This window comes from Mustela lutreola, chromosome 7 (assembly GCF_030435805.1).
Source record: "Mustela lutreola isolate mMusLut2 chromosome 7, mMusLut2.pri, whole genome shotgun sequence".
Lineage (NCBI taxonomy): Eukaryota > Metazoa > Chordata > Mammalia > Carnivora > Mustelidae > Mustela > Mustela lutreola.
Window position 1 is genome coordinate 75749354 of NC_081296.1, and position 19845 is coordinate 75769198.

Sequence of the window (19845 nt, forward strand, 5' to 3'; positions counted from 1 at the left end):
GTAAAGTTGATAAAGTCATTTGCCCAGTTTTCTTTGACTTTTTATTGCTGCGATGGCAATTTCTTATGTATTACAGATACTAATCCTTCTAACAGACACTAATCCTCTACTATGGAGATCTTTTTGTCTTGATATACTACAGTATCACTATGATGTGTCTAGATATGGACTTCTTTAATTGATCCTCCTGGAGATTAGTTTGGGCTACTTGATTCTGAGCTGCAATCTTTTATCAGTTCTGGAAAAACATCTTTTATGTCTTAAAATTATTTCCCTATTCTCACTCTCCTTATTAGATATGTTACATTTTCTCACACTAGTCTTCATGATTCCTGAGATCTTAAATTTTCTGCCCATTTTTCTATATAATGCTTTCTGGATTTTTTTTTTCCCATATCTTTCAGTTCACTAATTTTCTCTTTAGCTTTTCTTAATCTGCTTAAAACTTTATCTAAAATCCTTGTCAGTCTGCTTTTGTTGTTAGTTGTTTCAGTGGGTTATTGTCCAAGTTGTCTTGTGTCCTTGTGCATTTAGTTACTTCTGACTGTTCATTGTCCTTAGAATTTCATTTGTGGATACTGGGATGAATGTAGATTCCCCCAGAAAGAATATTCATTTGCTTCTGCCAGGACCCTGGGGTAACCCTAAGTCCAAAGATCCCCTGAAATTCAATTTTTGGTGTACAGTTCCGCAGAATGCACAAGTATTTATGAGTTCAGGTCACAAATGTGTGCAAGGAATAGCTGTGACTCCAAATCCACATCAATACTTTTTTTTTCTTTCTCCACTTGTTGACTTGTTTCCAGGCAGTTCATTTTCCTTCTAGTACCCTAGCAACAAGAGCAGGGGTAGGAGCAGGTAAGATGAGGGAGGGGGGGCATTTCTGGTTTATCTTATATAGAAGGTATATCTCTTTTGGATTCCTGAATTAAGAGGACAGGATCTCCTAGGAGACTTCTATGAGCAGTCTCAGGTCTCTGTCTTCGGCAACCCATGCCAGTGAGGTGGGAAAACCAACAGGCAAATTCACTGAATCCAACAAATATTCTTAGAGTGAAATTTCCTTAGGTTCTGGTGTTCACTTAGTTTTTCACGTTGAAGTCCCTTATTTTCTTTCTAACTTATCAATGCACAAAAGATCTTTTTTTTCTAATAGTTAATCAAAAAGCCTTTATCTTTTGGGGTGCCTGGGTGGCTCAGTGGGTTAAAGCCTCTGCCTTTGGCTCGGGTGATGATCCTAGGGTCCTGGGATCAACCCCTGCATTGGGCTCCCTGCTCAGCAAAGAGCCTGCTTCTCCCTCTCCCTCTGCTACCTTCTCACTCAATTTGTGCTTTTTCTCTGTCAAATAAACAAATAAAATCTTTTTTTTTGTTTGTTTAATTTGCTTTAAAATAATACAGAACAAAGAAAGTGGATGAGGTTACAGAGGAAACAGACTCACCATGATCTGATCATTTCTGAGGTTGGCTGAAAGATATTTGAAATTCCCATAATAAAAAATTTTATATTGTTTTGTTTTAATGAAAAATAAAGAACAACATAAAAAAAAATGCCAAAAACAACAAAAGCTAAAATCTGAAATTTTTAGCTGTTACCAGTAGGTAGGTTAATCCAGATTCCTAACCCTCTATGCTGCCAAGACCATCTCTTTCGACTCACCCTTGGAACTAAGTACAGTTATGGTTTTTGCTGTCCTCACAATAGTTATGGTTTTTGCTGTCCTCACAATTGCCTACTGTAGTTACTAAGAACATGTTCCCATTCCTTTCTTTCTCTCTGGTCATGTTTGCAATAGTATTTGTGTAAGTATCACAGTATAAATGGAAACATTTTTCCTTTTTATTTTTTTTTTTCTTTGTTTTTTTTTTAAATATTTTATTTATTTATTTGACAGACAGAGATCACAAGTAGGCAGAGAGGCAGGCAGAGAGAGAAGTGGAAGCAGGCTCCCCGCTGAGCAGAGAGCCCAATGTGGGGCTCGATCCCAGGACCCCGGGATCATGACCCGAGCCGAAAGCAGAGGCTTTAACCCACTGAGCCACCCAGGCGCCCCACATTTTTCCTTTTTAGAAGCAATTATAACGGGGCACCTGGGTGGCTCAGTGGGTTGAGCCACTGCCTTCGGCTCAGGTCATGATCTCGGGGTCCTGGGATTGAGTCCCGCATCGGGCTCTCTGCTCAGCAGGGAGCCTGCTTCCTCCTCTCTCTCTGCCTGCCTCTCTGCCTACTTGTGATCTCTCTCTGTCAAGTAAATAAATAAAATCTTTAAAAAAAAAAAAGAAGCAATTATAACATTAACCAGGATCTTTAGCTGTTATTTTCTGAATTATAAATTCCACCTGTGCTATTTATGACCTTTAAATTAAATTCTAAGCAGCTACATTTTATATTCACCCTACAATATTGAACTCCACAATTTTTTTTAAATTTATTTATTTATTTATTTATTTGACAGAGAGAGAGAGATCACAAGTAGGCAGAGAGAGAGAGAGAGGAGGAAGCAGACTCCCCATGGAGGAGAGAGCCCGATGTGAGACTCGATCCCAGGACCCCGGGACCATGACCTGAGCCGAAGGCAGAAGCTTTAACCCACTGAGCCACCCAGGCGCCCTGAACTCCACAATTTAAAAGAAAAACCCTTTTGTGGACAGAATACCTGAATAAGGTTGTCATATATATAATATGAAATACATAAAAATACAAAATATTCTCTTTAAATGATGGCTATAATTCTAAAACTACAATTTGAAAAAAAAAAGTCAATTTTTTGCCACATATAAACACAATACGGACTGAATTTTTACCTGGAAAAACTAATAAATGAGAGGAATTAAAAAAAAAAAAACAGCACAACATTAAAATCATTCTTTACCCAGTCTGTAGTAAAAGGAGCTCCATTTGCCATCAAAATACGAACTTCATCATCTTGACCTGCACGTGCTGCTTCTAAAAGCTTCTTTCCCAAATCTACCAGGGACATCTAAACAAAACAAAGATGAATTTAACATCTCTATTAATATATTATTACATGACTTTCCCCCCACATATCTTTATTAATACCAATTCTCAATTATCCCTTTAAAAGTCTGTGATACGGTTAATTTCAAACTACAGATCATGCAAAAGCAATTTGTATTTGAATCTGGGGAACAGATTTTCCTTTCTCATTAAGTTTTTAGCTAGGATAATAAAATTAGTTTGAATTCTCTGAACATAGCTGGTAAAGATAATGAGGTAAGCAGCAGACAAGGCTTTTCTAATAGTTAAAACTGGCAAGAAACTGTTTTCACTGGAGGAGCGCAGCAACAAAGATTTTCATAAAAGTAAACATAAAAAAGGTATGAGATACTATCCTCTGTAACTGATGGAAATTATAATAAATATATTGTAGCTGTTTTTTGCAACAGTAAATCAGAAAATGTGTTCAGAATTTACAAACAAATATTTTCAATTGTTGCACAGTCAATACACATTCAGATTCTGGAAGAAAAGGACAAAATTCACACTCAATGAAATACTCAAAGAAAGTCTTACAGTATTATCAATAGGCTATGTGTTTCACTGAGAAGCTAGAAAGTAAGTGCAACGTTGTATCTTGAATTCAAGATACCTGAAAAGACTAATGTCACAAGTCAAAGTGTGTGTGAGTGTGTGTTTGACAGTCCGGGGTGTGTGCGGGCGGGGGAGTGTCTTCTTGAATCAGAAATACCGAAATAACAAATATATATATGTTAAGGAAAGATCATGACAAGAGTACATAGATGAAAAGAGATTTGAATGTATTAGAGATGCTCAAATTCAAGGGATGATGGTTCTGAGAAGAAAGGTCCGAAATTCAGGAAGACTATTCAGCTGGAAGACTATTCATTAATGCTATATAGTATCCTCAGCAAAGGCAAAGAGGTAGAAGTTGAGGCCTGTGAGGAAGGGAAGATACTGAACCCCTAGATTTACACAAGAAAAAAATGTGCCTGAGGTATGAATTTGCCTCAAAAAGGGAATACCCTTTGAAAGTTGGATAAGTAGTCAAGGGGAAAGAAATTTTATGTCAGGTTGATTAGTATATTCAAATCTTGTATGAACACCTATTATTCAAGAAGAAGGAGAGAGATGTATGTATGTATGTATGTATGTATGAAGGGAGTTAGAGATTAGAGAAGTTATTGATTCCAGGAAGGATAGACTGCATTATATAATTAGAAAAAAGTGTTAGGGAATGTAAAAGAGCTGACTAAAATACATGTATCTATATATCTAGATATATCCCTTGAAAGAACAGATTTATGTTTGCATTACTATATTTGTTAGTAGATTCGAGAACATGGGAACAACCAAACATAGAGTAACCAGTAACAGATGACAATGTTGGGAGACTTGCACAAGATAAAGTGAGATGAATATGTCCAAAGCAGGTATTTGTTACAAGCAGGAAAGAATTTCTTGTAATTATTCCATTTATAAGGATAAAAAGAATTCATAATATATCCCATGGTGGTGAAGAAAAACAACCACACGAATTTATGTGTTTTATGTAGCGGTTTTTACATGTATTTTTTTCGTGTGACACAACACTTTCATCCTTTCTGTTTTCCTCCCATTCTCTCATACCTTGACTGAGTCACTGGAACCCAGGATACTCCTTAATCATGCTAAAGGCATTAAGATCTAAAGAGCTTACTGATCTCTAATGAAGGATTTTTCCTAGGAAATATGCCAGCTAGACAGTAAAATTTACATCACAGTCAAAAGGCAAAGAACCTGGAATCATTTCCTATGAAAAGCAGGATAAAGCAAAAAGAAACTGACCTAATTCCATAAAAGTACAGTAAAATCTAAACTGGCCATACTAGCAAACACACTGAGTACACTTGGATGACCAAAATTTAATATAAATGTGGCTTTACAATAAAATAATTCTTCACCCAAAATATACGCTTTTATGTCTTATACAGGTAATACAAAGTTTGCATTCATTCAGCATACATACTGCCAGATGGTTTAGACATCTGGGTATCTTTGTGGTAGTGGTTTAGGATTTTTCCTCATTTTTAGAAACTGAATTGTCTGCCTTTTTCTTAATGATTTGTAAGTATTCGTAACATACATTCTGCATAGGAGTGCTTTGTCAGATATAATATGTATTCTAAGTATCTCCTTCTAGAATCCTGATTTCTTGACTCTCCAACACTTCCTTGATATTACATACTATCATCTATGGGTGGATAATGAAACTTCAATGTATTAAAAAACAAAAATAAAATCAAAGACAGCAAAGGAATGTCTGCCACAAAAATGAATGTAAGAAATGTTAAAAAAAATTTTTTTAAAGATTGTATTTATTTGTCAGAGAGAGAGAGAGTGTGTGTACACATAAGCAGGCAGAGTGGCAGGCAGAGGCAGAGAGAGAAGCAGGCTCCCTACTGAGGAAGAACCCCGATTCGGGACTCAATCCCAGGACCCTGGAATCATGACCTGAGCTGAAGGCAGCAGCTTAACTGACTGAGCCACCCAGGTGTCCCAATAATTTTTATTATGTAAAAGGTCTGACTCAAAATGAGAAGGGAAAACAAACACCATGAACCCAACAGAGCAACAGTAAAAGGACAAAGCAAGAAATAATAATGAAGAGCCTAGGATCATCTGGGTCCAAATTTGCATGCCTCTGAAACATAATGGGAGGGGCCCCAGGAAGGCCTCTGCAATTGCATATTACCTGCTGCTTCTAAAATGAAATCTAAACTTAAAATTTGAGAGTAGGGTGACTGATTGGGTCTATGCGGGCTAAAGACACCTCCCTCCACAGCTCAGTGGGTATATTTACCCTGTTAAATCAGATTTACTCCCATGACAAATACACAACCTGATGTTTAAACAAAACAAAACAAAAGAACCTAGCCCAGGGAAGCCTGGCTCAGTCAGTCTGAGGAGGAGCATGTGACACATTGGAGCCTGAGCTCAGAGGCCTGTGGCTCATGTTAAGGGTAGAGATTATGTAAACAAATAAACTTTAAAAAGTAAGAAAAAAGGAAAAAACCAAACCCACACTGGAGTCATTTGCTCCCCACGACAGCAAACCAAGAGTTCAGTACAGTTTCAACTTGTCCCAGGAAACCTTTTTAGAAGACAACCTGAAATTTTCTGATCGGCACTAGTGAGGTGCTGTTCCCTCCCTGCCTTAAAAAAAAAAAAAAAAAAAAAAAAAAAAAAAAAAAGGTGTCTTGTCCAGGAACAATCTTTTCTTTTGCTAATAACTTCCTTGCCCACCCTCTTTCCTATCAAGACCTTCCATTCTATACACCTCCTCAGAGCTCCTTTCTACTAGTCCAGTTCATGAATTACTTAATAAAATCCAATTCAATCTTCAAGAAAAAAGTCAAAAGACATGATCATATATTTTCCAAAAGAGAAAACAGAAATAATTCACAAACATAAAAAATGTTCAGTATCACTAAGAGTCAAATAAATGTAAATAATTTAAAAGTTAAATTTAAAAAAGGTTGAGGTGAGACTAATACTTTTATATACTGACATCTTATATATATTGATAGCAATATATATGAATCAGCTGGGGTTTCTTAGATTAGCTTTTTTAAAATGTCAATTTAGCAATACATAAAAGTTACCAAAATAGGGGGTATAGCTCAGGGGTAGAGCATTTGACTTCATAGAAGTTACCAAAATGTTCAAGCCCAACGGCCAATAAATGATCCCACTTCTGAGATGTACTCTAAAGAAAAAATAAAAATATACTGAAACATTTATCAATACGTGTATACATGTATATACACATAAATCTACATATATTATATCTAATCATTTGTATCATGTAAACAACCTAGATGAAGGAAAATGTGGAATCTAATCGAACAAAACACAGTAATTTAATGGTTGAAAGTTACATAACATGGGGTACCTGGGTGGCTCAATCGGTTAAGCCTCTGCTTTCGGCTCAGGTCATGATCTCAGGGTCCTGGGAGCGAGCCCTGCATTGGGCTCTCTGCTCGGCGGGGAGCCTGCTTCCCCTCCTCTCTCTGCCTGCTGCTCTGCTTGTGATCTTTCTCCCTCTGTCAAATAAATAAATACAATCTTTTTTTTTTTTTAAGATTTTATTTACTTGACAGGGATCACAAGTAGGTAGAGGCAAGCAGAGAGAGAAGAAGGGAAGCAGTCTCCCCGCCGAGCAGAGAGCCCAATGCAGGGCTCGATCCCAGGACCCGGAGATTATGACCTGGGATGAAGGCAGAGGCTTAACCCACTGAGCCACCCAGGCGCCCCAATAAATAAAATCTTAAAAAAAAAAAAAAATAGTTGAATACTTTTAAAGCAGATCCCAAAATGGTAGCAGTACTGCCCCCTAGAGCGCCCTTTGGATATATACGGAGGCATTTTTGGAGTCTGACGCAGGGAGGAGTGGGGTGAAAGCTCTATTAGCATTAAAAGGGCATGTGTCGGGACACCTGGGTGGCTCAGTGGGTTAAGCCTCTGCCTTCAGATCAGGTCATGATCTCAGGGTCCTGGGATCGAGTCCCGCATCAGGCTCTGCTCGAAAGCAGGGAGCCTGCTTTCCCCCCTGCCTCTCTGCCTACTTGTCATCCCCCCCACTCTCTCTCTCTGTCAAATAAATAAATAAATAAATAAATCTTTAAAAAAAAAAAAAAAAAAGGGCATGTGTCTGGGATACTAGAGGTCCAGCAATGCAGGGAACAGTCCAGTATGGCAAAGAATTGTCACATGTTCTGGGTGACTTTCAAACGATCCACTGAATATATCTAAGGCTAGAACTTAACTGATAGGTAAATAAATGTATTTTTTTCATAATTATTAATGTATCCACAATTTTCCAGAATGCAACCCTACTATAAATCTACTTGTTTTGGTCAAAACTTTACTAAGAGCTGTTCATCGTTTTCGAAAATCATGTCACCAATGTTGATGAAATGTTGATGACACTTTGTTATCTGAATCACCAATATAAAACATGTATCAATCAGCTCTCCCAGCTTATCACTTTTCACAGTGATTCTATGTATAGGTGCAAGCATTTGACAATCTCCTGTGTCATCCAGGGTGGTCTACTCAAGGATTTACATACTGAAATATACAATTTTAATAAAGTGCTTTCCTTCTAGGACGGCTGGGTGGCTCAATCAGTTAATTGTCTGCCTTCCACTCAGGTCATGATCCTGGAGTCCTGGGATGGAGCCCCATGGCACTGCTCAGCAGGGAGTCTGTTTCTCCCTCTCCCTCTGTCCTCCTCCTGTGTGCATGCTCGTTCTCTCTCTCTCTCTCTCTCTCTCTCAAATATTTTTTTAAAAAGTGCTTTCCTTCCATTTCTCCTCTATAATTAAATATTTTAATGATTTTTTGAAATTATGCAGATAGGTAATAGTTTTCATTTCAAGTTAGTAAAAGGGGCAATACAAACATTTTTTATAGGAAGCCAGCACTGGATTTAATAAGACTGAAAAATCAATAGAAGAAAATACAAATGAGATCAAATAAGACAGAAATCAAAGGCACTCTGTTTTTGTCAAGATAATTAGTAAATTGTAAAACATCGAAAATAACAAAATGTAGCAATTTCAACTTCTGATTCTCACTTAAGGGGAACAACACACACTACAGAATAATTCTAATTCTCAGAGGAACGCAACTGCATTAAGACAACAAATTGACTGAGGGGACTACAGCTCCAGATAGACCCCCCTCAATCAACTTTGCTCATTAACTCTTTAGAGATAAAGAGTGAGATTTACATAAAATCTATACATAAGGGCCTAGCAATAAATGTTGCTTTTTTGGTATGGCAAAAAACTTTTGCCCAAAAAAATAAAGAGGCATAATTCAATTCAATAAATTTTAATGAATGTTAAAGATATTAACTGAAAAAACATTGTATGTATGGCACTGAATGCCATCCCATTTAATACCCCTTTCAAGAAAAGTAATCTAAAAATTCACTGTAACAAATTCCGTCCTGAATTTTTTTTACTACTTTCAAAACTTTTATCACAATCTGATACAAACCATTATTTTTTTAACTTCAAAAATATGAATTTTAGATCTACAGGGGAATTTCAAAACATCCACAAACTAGATCCTTTTCCTTAAAAGTACATGCTGAGAGAGCCATCTAGTGGTAACAGGAATTACTAACCATAATTACATTTTTATTTATTATTTAAGATTTTATTTATTTATTTGACAGAAAAAGAACATAAGTAGGCAGACCAGCAGGCAGAGGGAGTGGGAGAAGCAGGCTTTCCACTGAGCAGGGAGCCTGATGCAGTGCTTGATCCCAGGACCCTGGGATCATGATCTGAGCTAAAGGCTGCTGCTTAACCAACTAAGCCATCCAGGTGCCCTATACTTATATTTTTAAAGCTTACAGTCTATTTTGTATTGAATTTCTATAATTAATAGCTCACAGAGCTGCTTTGAGGATTATAGTATCTACTGGAAATGAAAACTCTCTATAAACTGTAAAGTACTAATTCTATATGAATTGTTACTAAGACTCCTAAAAAAGAGTATGAAAATAAAGTTAGAAAATATAATCCTATTACAATACACTTAATAATAAACCTTGATTGCCTCATTAAAAACTTAAGCATAAACTTGCAATATCATTCCTACGCTCAATGAGAACAACTACAAATCCATTAAAACTCTTCTAAAGTTTTCCACCAAGCAATTTAGTACTACATATGCATCAAGAGCCTTTAAGATGATCATACTCTTTGACCTAATAATCCCACTCATGTAAATCTATCACAAGGAAACTATCTGAAACATATTCAAAGTAATGTTATTTAAAACAGGGAAAAACTGAAATGCCCTAATACAGGTAATAGCTAAAAGAGATTAGGGGTGCCTGGGTGGCTCAGTTAATCAGCTCAGGTCATGATCCCAGGGTCCTGGTATAGAGCCCCACATCATCAGGCTCCCTCCCCACAGGAAGCCTGCTTCTCTCTCTGTCTGCCTGTGCTCCCCCTGCTTATGCTCTGTCAAATAAATTTAAAAAAAAATTTTTTTTTTAAGAAATTGGGGTGCCTAGGTGCCTCAGTGGGTTAAAGCCTCTGTCTTTGGCTCAGGTCATGATCCCAGAGTCCTGGGATCAAGCCCTGCATCAGGCTCTCTGCTCGGTGGGGAGCCTGCTTCCCCCCCCCCCACCACCACTGCCTGCCTCTCTGCCTTCTTGTGATCTCAGTCACATAAATGAATAAAATCTTTAAAAAATAAATAAAAAAGAAATTAAGATAGATCATAATGGATACTGCAAGGTTTTTTTTTAATTACAGAAAATTTTGAGCAAATACAAGAACAGGCACAACAGTATAATGAACTTCCACACATCCACCAAATGGCTTCAATATTACCAATTTATTGACAACCCATTTCCCACCCACACACATTCTGAAGCAAATATCTGTAAATATTCCAGTATGTATGTCTAAAAGATAACCAGTACTACAGTCATTTAAGATTATTTATAAATAATACGCAACAGTATGAGAATCAAGCCTCTAAAATGAATACACATCATGATCCTAACTATGTAAAAAGTGCATAGAAAAGCACCCAGAAGCAATATACAATATACCATGATAATGAAAATCAGAAATTTTCCTTTTCCTATTTATTCTCTATTTCATAAGTGCTCTATAATGAGCATATATTACTCCTGTAATTAAAAATAAACTCTTCTTAGTTATTTCTAATAGTAATAGAAATTTGTTGCATCTAGTAATGTCATTTCAGTGAAAAAATGAATGGAAAAAAATGAATACCTCATATCCTGCATTTAATAGATCTATAAATCAGACAAGTAAAATGTTGTAAAGAATACTAGTTAAAAATACATGAATAAGCATAGAAACCTTTTATTAAAAAGCTTTTCACCAAAATAAGATTACAGATAAAAAACATTTTTAATGTAAAAAATTAGATGTTGCAAGTTATTTTTTAATAGTAAAAGCGTAAAAGGTGACTCTAAAATTAAGTGTATTATAACCATGTGTTTAACTGTACATACGAAAATATTCTTGGGCATGAAAATTTAGTTGCCTACATTCTCGCAAGGAAATAGGGGTGCCTGGGTGGCTCAGTCTGTTTAGCCTCTGCCTTTGGCTCAGGTCATGATCCCAGGGTCCTGGGATCAAGCCCCAGGTCAAGAGGCTCGCTACTCAGCAGGGAATCTATTTCTCTTTCTGGCCCCCCGCTCTCGCCCTCTCTCTCTCTCTACAATAAATAAATTCTTATTTTAAGACAAGGGAGAACAAAAGACAATAACTTGGATAATAAAACTAGTACCTGGCATGTTGCTGAATAATTACCTAGTATCATATAATCTAAACAGACTTTCACCAACAGTTATGGTCTCCACTTTGCAAAGGAGACAAAGAATAAAAGGACTTACCAAAGAGCACTAGTTTTAGTCTAAAGATAAGACCCATATTCTTAACTCTTGTGTTCTAAATTAGAGAACATTGGGAATCTGCAGGGATATAAAAGAACATGCCCTTCAAGTCTCTTTCTCTGCGATTCCTTTGAAGAAAAAAAAATCATATGAACTCTGGTATATTTGGAATTTTCTCCCATTTCCATTTTGTCCAGTGGGCTTTTTTTTTCTTTTTACCTTTTTTAACTTAAAAATGACACTTTCAAACCAAGTCTCTAAAGAAAAATCATCTCCCATAGACCCTTGTTCCAGAAAACCACCAGAAGATGTACTCCTCCAAGACCAGGAATAAATAAAAACTAGAATCAAGGGCTTCAGGAAATAAGGGATCCAATACAACTAGAGTGGAAGGGGATCCCCAAGATGATAATAAAGGAGACCCCAAGAGGTGCTGTACCAGAAACCTGGAAAGCAAATCCAGATTGGAACCAGAGGACAGAGGTTCCAGAAGGAGGTCTCCAAGGAAAAGAAAGGCTGATAAGACTCCCAGGAAAAGAATGGGATCTCCAGTGGGGAATCTGACATGGTTTAATGATGGATACAGGAACAGTAAGCAAAAGAAAAAAAAGTACATAATTTCTTTTTCAGAGGGAAGAAAAAAAAAGAAAAACCTACACAAGAAAGAAAATGTAATCCCAGTTTACACACATGGCATGGGTTAGTGAAGAAGAGTAGTTCCAGGATTGCAATAACCCCCAAATAATAATCCAAGCAAAATTTTTGGTGTACTTCTATTAAGAAGATGAAGAGAGGGGCACCTGGATGGCTCAGTGGGGGGTGTCCAACTCGTGGTTTTAGTTCAGGTTGTGATCTCATGGGTGGTGGAACCAGGGCCCCTGCACTGGGCTCCCCACTCTGTGGGGAGTCTGCTTGGGAATTCTCTCCCTCTGTTCCTACTCCCCACTTCCAAGCCTGGCTCATGCGTGTACTCCTTCTCTCTCTCTCTCTCTCTCTCTCTCTCTCACTAAAATGGATAAATAAATCTTTTTAAAAAATGAAGAATAAGGAAAAATATGCTTAGAGGTGGTTTGGTTTAAGATAGCCAAAGCTTCATCTTCATAACTGGGAAGTCAAAGATATATATATATATATATATATATATATATATATATATAAAAATAATGAGCATAAACAGGTTATTTAGAAATATGGAGGGAAGTACTAGGGGGAAAAAACAGCAAAAAGAGAATGGATGCCTTTGGGAACAAGGTCCTGGGGTGGGAAGGAATAACACAAGGGACTCAAAGTTGTTGTTTTTGACCATAAACCTTGTATTTTTTACTTTTCAACTTCATATGTGTATACTTTAATAAAAATAAAAGTACAATAAACAAATATATGTTCACTTTATATAAAAAATGTATCACTCAAATTCAAAGTCATCCCCACATTTCCTGTTGGTCTTACTCCCCAGAAATAACCACTATTTAAATGTTTAGTGTGTAGCCTTCTAAATCTTTTCTATGCCTATAAAAAAAACACACAGGCACAATGCTTCTTTTCAAACAAATAAAAAACAAAAGAAGGGATCATATCATAGTGGTTTTGCAACTTGCTTCTTTGCACTCAACAGAGATCCCCTTGTTTTATCAGTGACATCTTTCTAATGCACACAGAAAAAAACGTATTTTTTACTAGCTACATGGAAGTATGGTAGGCTGAATAATGCTCCCCCCAAGGATGTCTAGATCTTATTTCCCAGAATCTGTGAATGTTAGCTTATGTGGCAAAAAGGACTTTCCAGGTGTGATTAAATGAAAGATCTTGAGATAGGAAGATCCTGGATAATCGACTAGATGGGCTGAAGTAATCACAAGGGTCCTTGTACGTGGGATAGAGGAGGGTCAGGATCAAAGAGGAGGAAGCAGAGATCAGAGGAGAGAGAGAGAAAGAGAGATCTGAAGTTCCTATAGTTGCTAGCCTTGAAGATGGGGGGGGGGGGGGGGGCGGAATACTACACCAGCCAAAAATGCAGGCAGCCTTGAAAAAAACTAGAAAAGGAAAGAAAACAGACTCTCCCTTGGAACCTCCAGAAGGAACACAACGTTCTATCTTCTAGCAAGTTTATCTTTCTTAGCCATGATTACCTGATGACATCCAAATCTATCTTCAGTTCAGGCCTCCATCCAAGCTAGAAAGACCCTAATATTCAACTGGATAGATACCTCTACCAATAGATGCCAAGCACTTCAAAAGTCAAACTAAGTCGTGGCTTGTTCCCTAGTTCAGAAACCTTGGAATCCTTCTGGACCCCTTCTTCCACCCACCTCGTCCAGTCATGACCTGTCACTTTTACCTCCTAAATGTCTCTTAAATCCTTCTATGTCTTTCCAATGATAGAGTGTCGGTCTTCAGTAAATATCTGTTGGGGGCACCTGGGTGGCTCAATCAGTTAAGCATCTGCCTATCTGCCTTCGGCTCAGATCGTGATCCTGGAGACCTGGGATCAAGCCCTGTGTCAGATTCCCTGCTCCACGGGGATTTTGCCTCTGTCTGTCTCTCTGTCCCTCATGAATAAATAAATAATATCTTTTAAATAAATAAATAAATGTTGACAGTCTTTTCTCCTGTGCCACAAACTTTGTTCACGCCTCCATCCTTTCTCTCCTAGAACAACTTTAAACTAGTGTCTATGCTTCACAGTCTTACCTTTCTCTAATTTATTCTCCATTCTGCTACCAAACTTCTTAGTCATCCTTAAACAGAATTCAGGCCCCTTGTCAGTTACCTCAGATAAAATCAAACTCTTTGCCATTAGATACAAGGCCTTTCATATTTGGCATCTGTTGCCATCACCACATTTATACCACTCACCACCTCACACTAAACTCTATACTGCAGACATGTTTTACTCAGCTTTTTTTCTCACCTTTGGACATCTATACAAAACATTCCCTCTGCCAGGAAGAATGTTCTTCTCTCCACGCCCACTTTTGCTGTATTTATTCCTACCTGTTCTTCAGAGTTCAGCTTTTCTCCTCAGAGAAGCCTTCCCTGATTCCCCCAAACTAAATGAAGTGTCCTTCCTGTGTATTCTTCTAGCATCTTAAGTTTCTCTTCTATAATGGCATTTATCAGACCACTCTACATGTGCCTGTTTACTTGGCTACTTGTTTTCACTGTGCCTGAATGATGGTGCCTGGTAAACAAGCACTGATTGAATAAATAAACATCAGACACACAGCAGAAACTCCAGAAATACTTGGGATAACCAACAGTCATATAACATTTGAATTTTTAAATGCAAATTAAAATGACAGCTTCACAAATTCTAGGAAGTAAAATTAATAAAATACTCGCTGAATTCCTCTCCACCTTATTATAACTCAATTTTTCACAAACAAATGAGATTAGATCTCTCCTGAATATTCTTTTTACTGGCAGCTACTCAAATTGACAGACCTGATCCAGAAACACATGAGGTCAATTCTATGTTTTCTCAGGCTAAAGGGAAAACTGTGAACATAATCTGTAAATCTGGATAATGGCTTTATCTGAGACCCTCAAAAATCACTCTTGCACCTGCCACATTAGTATAAAAAATGTGGACAGGAAGCCAGAGTTTATCTAATAACCAGCAACAGTCTTATGAAGCAAGATCAGCTCATGGTCACCATAATGACCGTGGGTCAAATCAGTACCAAACTGAATTCAAAGGTTTCAAGTGAGTATGTTCTATCTAGAACTAAGCTGTCCAATAATAGCAGCCACCAGCCATAATGCTACCAGGCACTGAAATGTGGCCAGTCCAAATGGAGCTGTGCTTTAAGTGTAACACACCAGTACCAAAAAAGAATGTAAGGTATCTCATTAATAACTTTGCTATCAATTTCATGTTAAAATGGTAGTATTCTGGATATGTGGGATTAAATAAAATGTTATTAAAATTAATTTCATCTGTTGTTTTTTTAATGTGGCTGCTATAAAACATTAAATATATGGCTCACATTATATTGCTGTTGGACAGAGCTATTCTAGAACCATTAATCAAAACTTCCTGGGGCACCTAGGTGGCTCTGTCAGTTAGGCATCTGCCTTCAGCTCCCTGTGCCCTAGAATCAAGCCCCACTTTAGGTTCCCTGCTCAGCAGGATATCTGCTTCTCCCTCTCCCTCTGCCTGCCACTCACCCTGCTTGTGCTCTCTGTTAAATAAATAAAAATGTGGGGCGCCTGGGTGGCTCAGTAGGTTGATGCCGCTGCCTTCGGTTCGGGTAATGATCCCAGAGTCCTGGGATCAAGCCCCGCATGGGGCTCCCTGCTCAGCAGGGAGCTTGCTTCCCCCTCTCTCTGCCTGCCTCTCTGCTTACTTGTGTCTCTGTCAAATAAATAAATAAAATCTTTTAAAATAAATAAAAATCTTTAAAAAATAAGATTTTTTAGGGGTGCCTGGGTGGCTCAATGGGTTAAAGCCTCTGCCTTCGGTTCAGGTCATAATCCCGGGGTCCTGGGATTGCCCCACATCGGGCTCTCTGATCGCAGGGAGCCTGCTTCCTCCTCTGTCTCTGCCTGCCTCTCTGCCTACTTGTGATCTCTGTCTGTCAAAGAAATAAATAAAATCTTTAGGAAAAAAATCTTTAAAAAAAGATTTTAAAAATCTCCAAAAAAAGATTTTAAAAATCTTCAAAAAATAAATAAAAACTTAAAAACAAAACAAAACTGCATAAAGGCACCAAGTTTAGAATTTACAAAAAGCTGCAACATTTGAATATAAGATATAGATAAGACATTCTCTAAGAAAAACTGTTATCTGATGAATTATCCCTCTTAGAACACTGGATAGAATTTCCCTCTAAAAACTATAGGAAGGTATATTTAGTCCTTGGAAAACTTCACAAACTCACTCGGGGATGAAGCTACTCATAAATTCTACCCATACTACTCCATAAGTTCTTCTCTTTGCAACCCACTGCCCCTTTACCCCATTCAACTACTATTCTCTTCTAATCACATAGATTTATCACAGGAAGAGACTGAGGCTTAAAAAGTACAAGCAGAAGATGGAGACAAGACTAGAACTCTATTGGAACTAGGCCAGTAGATAATTTTGAATTAATAGGGAAGCACAACTTACCTAGTTACTATAAAATACAGCCAACAAACTATTCACAACAGTGAATTATCCCCAACAATAAGATCCTTTCTCTTCAAGCTTTCTCATATTCATCCCTTCCTCTCTACTACCTCTAGTCTTACACATTCATTGCCTCATACCTTAAATGTCACAAGAGCCTTCTGGCTGACCTAACTCTAATTTCTGCATCCTACTGCCAAGCAATCTCACTAAAATACAATTTCATTCAATTCAAATACTTCTGTATGAGTCTCTCTACATGGTCCCTACCCTCAAAGAATTCATCACCTAGTAGAGAAGACATATATCTCATAATTCCTTTATCTAAAGTCCTCCTCCGTACAACCATTTGAAGAACAATTTGTTGATATCCAGAAGAACTGAAGGTATGTCTACCCTTTGATCCAGGGATTCCACTACTAGGAAGCTGCCATATCTCCTTAACACACACACACACACGCAAAGAGAGGAAACATGTATAGGAACATTTACAGAAACATTATTTTTAATAGAAAAAAAAACCTAAGTGTCCATCAACAGAAAAATATTTTTAAGCTTTTATTATAAAATCTTTCAAATATAGAAAAGTATGTGTATGCATATAAATGAATATATGTGTGTATACACAAACACACACACACACATATGCCCATCACCCACATTCTAAATTAAAAGTTGGCCATCTTGCTTCATCCTACTCCTTTCTAAAAAAATGTACTTTACAGCTGGCACATGCTGCATTTGGTTGTTATATATCTAGATTAATTATATTCTCGGACAGTTCCCTTTCCCCCCACCACCCCACCCTTGTTTTCCTCTCCCATGACATTAAATGGCCAGTTTATCTGTATCTCACATTCTGTTATTTTTCTGCTTGCTTCACCCAAGGTAGTACTTAATTTCTTTCATCACCGGTATTTCTTATAAACTGAAAGTTAGTCTGAAAAGTTAAATTTGGTACAAAAACCCCTCAGTTGATGCACTATACTTGATACTAAATCACATCAGGAAGAACATATTTTTGGGTTCATTTTTAGTGATACTAGGATTAATAACTAAGCTAGTAATAGCCCGATCCTTCCAGTGTAAAATTTTATTGTTCTGGGACCAACTAGTACTCTGTGGAGTATTTTGGGACCATGCAAATATCCAATTCCCAATGAACCTTTTGCCTAACAATTTCAGGACCCACTAATGATCCTGGCCTAAGTCAAATATTTCATAAAAGGATGTAACAAATTGTGACTTTCTGATTCTGTAATTCTTTCTATATTTATCATCTGGCATTCCTCACTAACTGTAATACATTTTTACTAAAAAAGCAGTTCAAATGTTAAATTACCAATTTTCAGAGAAAAGGATAGGTATACCAGCCATCTCCATTTGGCTTGTTTTTTTAAATTGTCATATATTGTTTCAAATTACTCTCCTTATTCTCCTTTATGTTCAAACTGTCCGAACTTTGGTCAACAAGGGCCTCTTTGGGTAGGCTTTTGTTGTGTCTTTGAAAGCTTTCTTGCTTTTGGTACAAGATATTCCAGGTTCACTAGGTATATTCCCTGCCCCAGTACTGGAATCAGTCATTTCTTTGAGGATTCTAAATGGAAGTATTTGAAGACTAAAATTGGTGTAATACAAATATACCTACCAAAGTAACATAGTATGTTTCTATATCCTTTCAGTGGACAGAGCTAATAAAGAAATACATTATTTGGGTGGAATTAAGAAATATATATATATATATATTAAATCCTGAATTCAAACTCACATCTATAATTCAAGTACATCACTATATTCTTTTTGCTTAGCTTCTTTGATTTTATACTTACATTTCTATTGGTTTCTAACATATAAGCATAAAAGCTTACTGGCTTTAACCTACAACATGTATCAAATGATATAAAAATAAAAATACCAATACTATAACTAGCAATAAAACGAGTGAAGTTTAAGATTTCTTTCAGTTTTTGTCCTTAGCATATATGCCATTTGATACTGAGCTCAAAAGTCACTTGAAGGAGAAGAATGAATGAAACAAGATGGGATTGGGAGGGAGACAAACCATAAGTGACTCTTAATCTCACAAAACAAACTGAGGGTTGCTGGGGGGAGGGGATTTGGGAGAAGGGGGTGGGGTTATGGACATTGGGGAGGGTATGTGCTATGGTGAGTGCTGTGAAGCGTGTAAACCTGGCGATTCACAGACCTGTACCCCTGGGGATAAAAATATATTATATGTTTATAAAAAATTAAAAAAAAATTTTAAATCATTAAAAAAAGTAATAAATAAAACAGACATGCATACTTTGTATGCAAAAAATGATACAAAGTAAAAAAAAAAAGTCACTTGAGATTGTGTTTTCCGCCATGTATTTAAGCAACTATTTTGATATACACATAGGTTCATTTGTTCAACTTTGTTCTCAATTTTAGAGATTTTTATTTTCATTTAATTGTAATTTTTGAATGTGTAAAACATTTACATAATTCAAAAGTCAAAAACCAAATACACTCAGAAATCTTACTTCCATTCCTGTTTCCTACACATCTTTCCCATTCACCCTCTCCCCCCACCACCAGATAACAATTTTATTAGTTTCTGATCTGTATTATGTCTTTCTTTTTGCAAAAGAAATGAATTAGTTTATGTATTCTTACTCCCACACACACTTTTTTTTTTTTTTTTTTTAAAGATTTTATTTATTTGACAGAGATCATGGGTAGGCAGAAAGGCGGGCAGAGAGAGAAAGGAAGCAGGCTCCCCGCTGAACAGAGAGCCCAAGGCAGGGCTTGATCCAGGATCCTGGGATCACGACCTGAACAGAAGGCAGAGGCTTTAACCCATTGAGGCCCCCACGCACCACCACCCCCACACACACTTCTTACACCAAAAGAGCATACTACATACACTGTTCTGCACTTTGCTCCCCCCACCACTTAATATATATACTGGAAAATCCTCATTCTATTTTATACCTGCAGAGTACTATATGAAAATACCATAGTTAAAAAACTAGTAATCTTTTACAATCTAACAATCAAGCCAAAAGATCACCTCACAGTTCAAGGCCTTCATCAACTGCTCCAACCTTGCACCTTCACCTCGTCCATTTTTCTCAACTCCCACTTCATACAGGAACCCCCAGCAGCTGTCAGATTCTAAACAATTATTCCTTATTCAATATGTACTCACCTTATTCCAGACCCAATGCCTTCTTCCCTTGTGCTACTTGCCCAGTTTTGATGGCTACGTATCTTCTCTGCAAATCTGGTACTTTACAGCCCATTTCAAACATTTCTTTTTTTCTAATA

General features: G+C 37.1%; 1 protein-coding gene across 7 annotated transcripts in view; it reads right to left on the minus strand.

Annotated features, from left to right (window-relative positions):
* Positions 1-19845, minus strand: part of GABPB1 (GA binding protein transcription factor subunit beta 1) — a 66736-nt gene that overhangs the window by 26705 nt on the left and 20186 nt on the right. For all 7 annotated transcript variants that reach the window (XM_059181522.1, XM_059181521.1, XM_059181527.1 and 4 more), the window contains one exon: positions 2874-2981. In XM_059181522.1, the coding sequence (XP_059037505.1) occupies positions 2874-2981 (108 nt within the window). Of the gene's footprint in view, positions 1-2873; positions 2982-19845 lie in introns of those variants that run through there.